Here is a 2,500-nt window from a genome sequence, read left to right as displayed (position 1 = left end):
AGCTATAGGTGTGTAGGGGCCGTGAAAACCTTGCCTCTCTGTCAGAATAACCTCATTGTAACTCAATTTTCACAGCTGGCTCATTTGTACCAAACAAACCAACGAGCCATACACAGGCCCAGTACTTGCAGTCCTCCCAGTCATACCAGTGCTCCCAGTTATCCCAGTTATCCCTGTCCTCCTAGTTATCTCAGTTATCTGTTATCTCAGTTATCCAAGTGCTCCCAGTTATCCCAGTACTCCCAGTACCTCCCAGGCTGGATCAACCATCGCCCCTGGGCCTGTGTAGAAGACATGCACACATGTCTGCACACAAATAAACAAGAAAGCAAAAATGCAAATAATGTGTGTGCGTGTGTGTGTGTGGGTGCACGTGCGTGTATATGTGCGTGTGTGTGTGTGTGTGTGTGTGTGTGTGTGTGTGTGTGTGTGTGGGCATGCATGTGCACGTGTGCGTGTGTGTGTGGGCGCGCGCGTGTGTATGTGTGTGTGTGTGCGTGCACGTGCGTGTGCATGTGTGCGTGTGTGTATTTGTGCGTGTGCGTGTGCATTTATGTATGTGTGCATGTGTGTGCATGCACTTGCGTGCGCGTGTATGTGTGCGTGTGTATGTGTGTGCATCTGTGCGCGCGTGTGTCTGTGTGTGGGCGTGCGTGTGTGCGCGCGTGTGTGTGCATGTGTGTATTTGTGCGTGTGCGTGCACGCGTGTGTGTGGGCGTGCGTGTGCGCGCGTGTGTGCGCGCGCGCGTGTGTGTGCATGTGTGTATTTGTGCGTGTGCGTGTATGTGTGTGTGTGTATGTGTGCGTGTGCGTGTGTGTGTGTGCTTCTTCAGGTCTCTGAAGTACTGTGATCTTCGGCTCATTGACTCCAGCTATCTGACTCGGACGGCTCTAGAACAGGAGGTGGGGCTAGCCTGCACGTATGTCACACGGGCCGTGATTCCTGATGCCATGGTGACTGCAGACAAGGAGGAGGCCCAGAGAGAGGAAGAGGAGGATGAGGAAGAGCGAAGTGCAGGGGGCATCACAGAGCCAGATGACTTGCAGACTGAGCTGGAGAGGCCTCCAAGCAACGGCAGCGCGATCACCCGCACTTCTGGTAGGAGACAAACGAGGGAGACCGCTAATAAGGGAGAGTGATGAGGGTGATCAGTAAGGAGCGAGATTAGTAAACAGTGATAATATTAATAAGATTAGTAATTATATTAATAGTGTGGGGATAGTAACGAATAAGAGGTCTATACTCTTTTATCTCCGTTTCTCTGTCCATTTGTTTTTCTTTCTCACTCTTTTTTTAGGCTCTCTAACGGAAAATGGTGTTAGTTCCTCTGATGTTCCTGACTCCTCCCACAAATCCTTCTCTGGCCCCTCCTCCCAAGCTGAACCAGCCAGTAGCAGTGGTTTCACGGACTGCAGCACCTCCCCCCACCGTATCAAACAGGAGTGCGACTCCCAGGGCCCTGCCTTCTCTTCCTCTGCCCCGCCCTCTTTCTCCTCTGCCTCTTCATCTTCGTCCTCCTCGTCCTCCTCCTCGTCCCCGGGGGCGCAGAGGCCGAGCCAGTCCACGCAGGCTCTGTGTCGGGGCAGTAGGCCACGCGTCTTCCCCCGGGCGGTGGTTCTGTCCCGGGCTGCGTATCGCCTCCTGGCCCCTGAAGCCCCGGGCCAGCCTTGCTCCGGGTCACTCCTCCCCCACGGGGACGTGGCGTGGAGCGGGCCCCTCCGCCCTCCTGTGCCCCACCAGCTGGGCGGCACCGAGCAGTCGCTATACTACCGCCAGTGGACGAGCGCACGCACGCACCACGCTGATTACGGCGGCCCTGGCGGCCCCCAACCTCGCAGACTTCTGCTCAGCGGGCCTCCCCAGGTCAGAACCGCCACTGGTCCGACACACTCGGAACCACATGGAGCTTCAGCTCCGAAAACACCGACACCACCCTGCTGACATATCAGTCAATATTAAAGTGCTTGTACAGAAGGTCTGCGTGTGTTTTGGCCATTTTGGACTGCACAGAGACAGCACTCGTTTGCGCTCCTTCTGACCTACTGCTCCGCCCGAGCCCCCTCTCAGCCTCCACCCGCCTGTGTTACAGGTGGGAAAGACTGGAGCCTACCTGCAGTTTCTACGCATCCTGTTTCGCATGCTCATCAGACTGCTAGAGGTGGACGTGTACGACGAAGACGAGTTGGAGGAAGGTGAGAGAGAGAGGGAGAGAGAGAGAGAGGGAGTGTTATCCATTCTGTCTGTATTGTTCTACTATATTACTGATCTTTTGTGTTGTTGTTTTGTGCTGTTCTGCTCATATATCCTTTCTTCATGTCCTTCAAAGAGTGTTCAGTCACAGTTATGTGCCAATTACACAGAACTTTAACCTTTACTCGTTATCTTTTAAAGATTGTAGGCCATTTTCTGTAAAATCAGGATTTGCTGACTTTCTACTACTGACACATTGTTTATTGTTTTGTTATTGTGTTGCTATTGTTAATCATGGTTAATGGTTAC

At 53.3% G+C, this 2,500-nt stretch overlaps 1 protein-coding gene across 5 annotated transcripts in view; it reads left to right on the top strand.

Moving 5' to 3' along the window:
- The window catches only part of greb1l (GREB1 like retinoic acid receptor coactivator), a 60,850-nt gene that overhangs the window by 47,300 nt on the left and 11,050 nt on the right, over nt 1-2,500 (top strand). For 4 of the 5 annotated variants that reach the window (XM_035519917.2, XM_035519915.2, XM_035519914.2 and 1 more), the window contains 3 exons: nt 834-1,099; nt 1,299-1,864; nt 2,091-2,193. In XM_035519917.2, coding sequence (XP_035375810.1) covers nt 834-1,099; nt 1,299-1,864; nt 2,091-2,193 — 935 coding nt within the window. The remainder of the gene's footprint in view (nt 1-833; nt 1,100-1,298; nt 1,865-2,090; nt 2,194-2,500) is intronic. The other variant, XM_035519916.2, reaches the window with a different exon arrangement.

This window comes from Electrophorus electricus, chromosome 13 (genome assembly GCF_041902795.1).
Source record: "Electrophorus electricus isolate QZ-2024a chromosome 13, ASM4190279v1, whole genome shotgun sequence".
In the NCBI taxonomy this organism is placed as follows: Eukaryota; Metazoa; Chordata; class Actinopteri; order Gymnotiformes; family Gymnotidae; genus Electrophorus; species Electrophorus electricus.
Note: the sequence above shows the minus strand (reverse complement) of the source record. Positions and strands in the feature narration are given on the sequence as shown.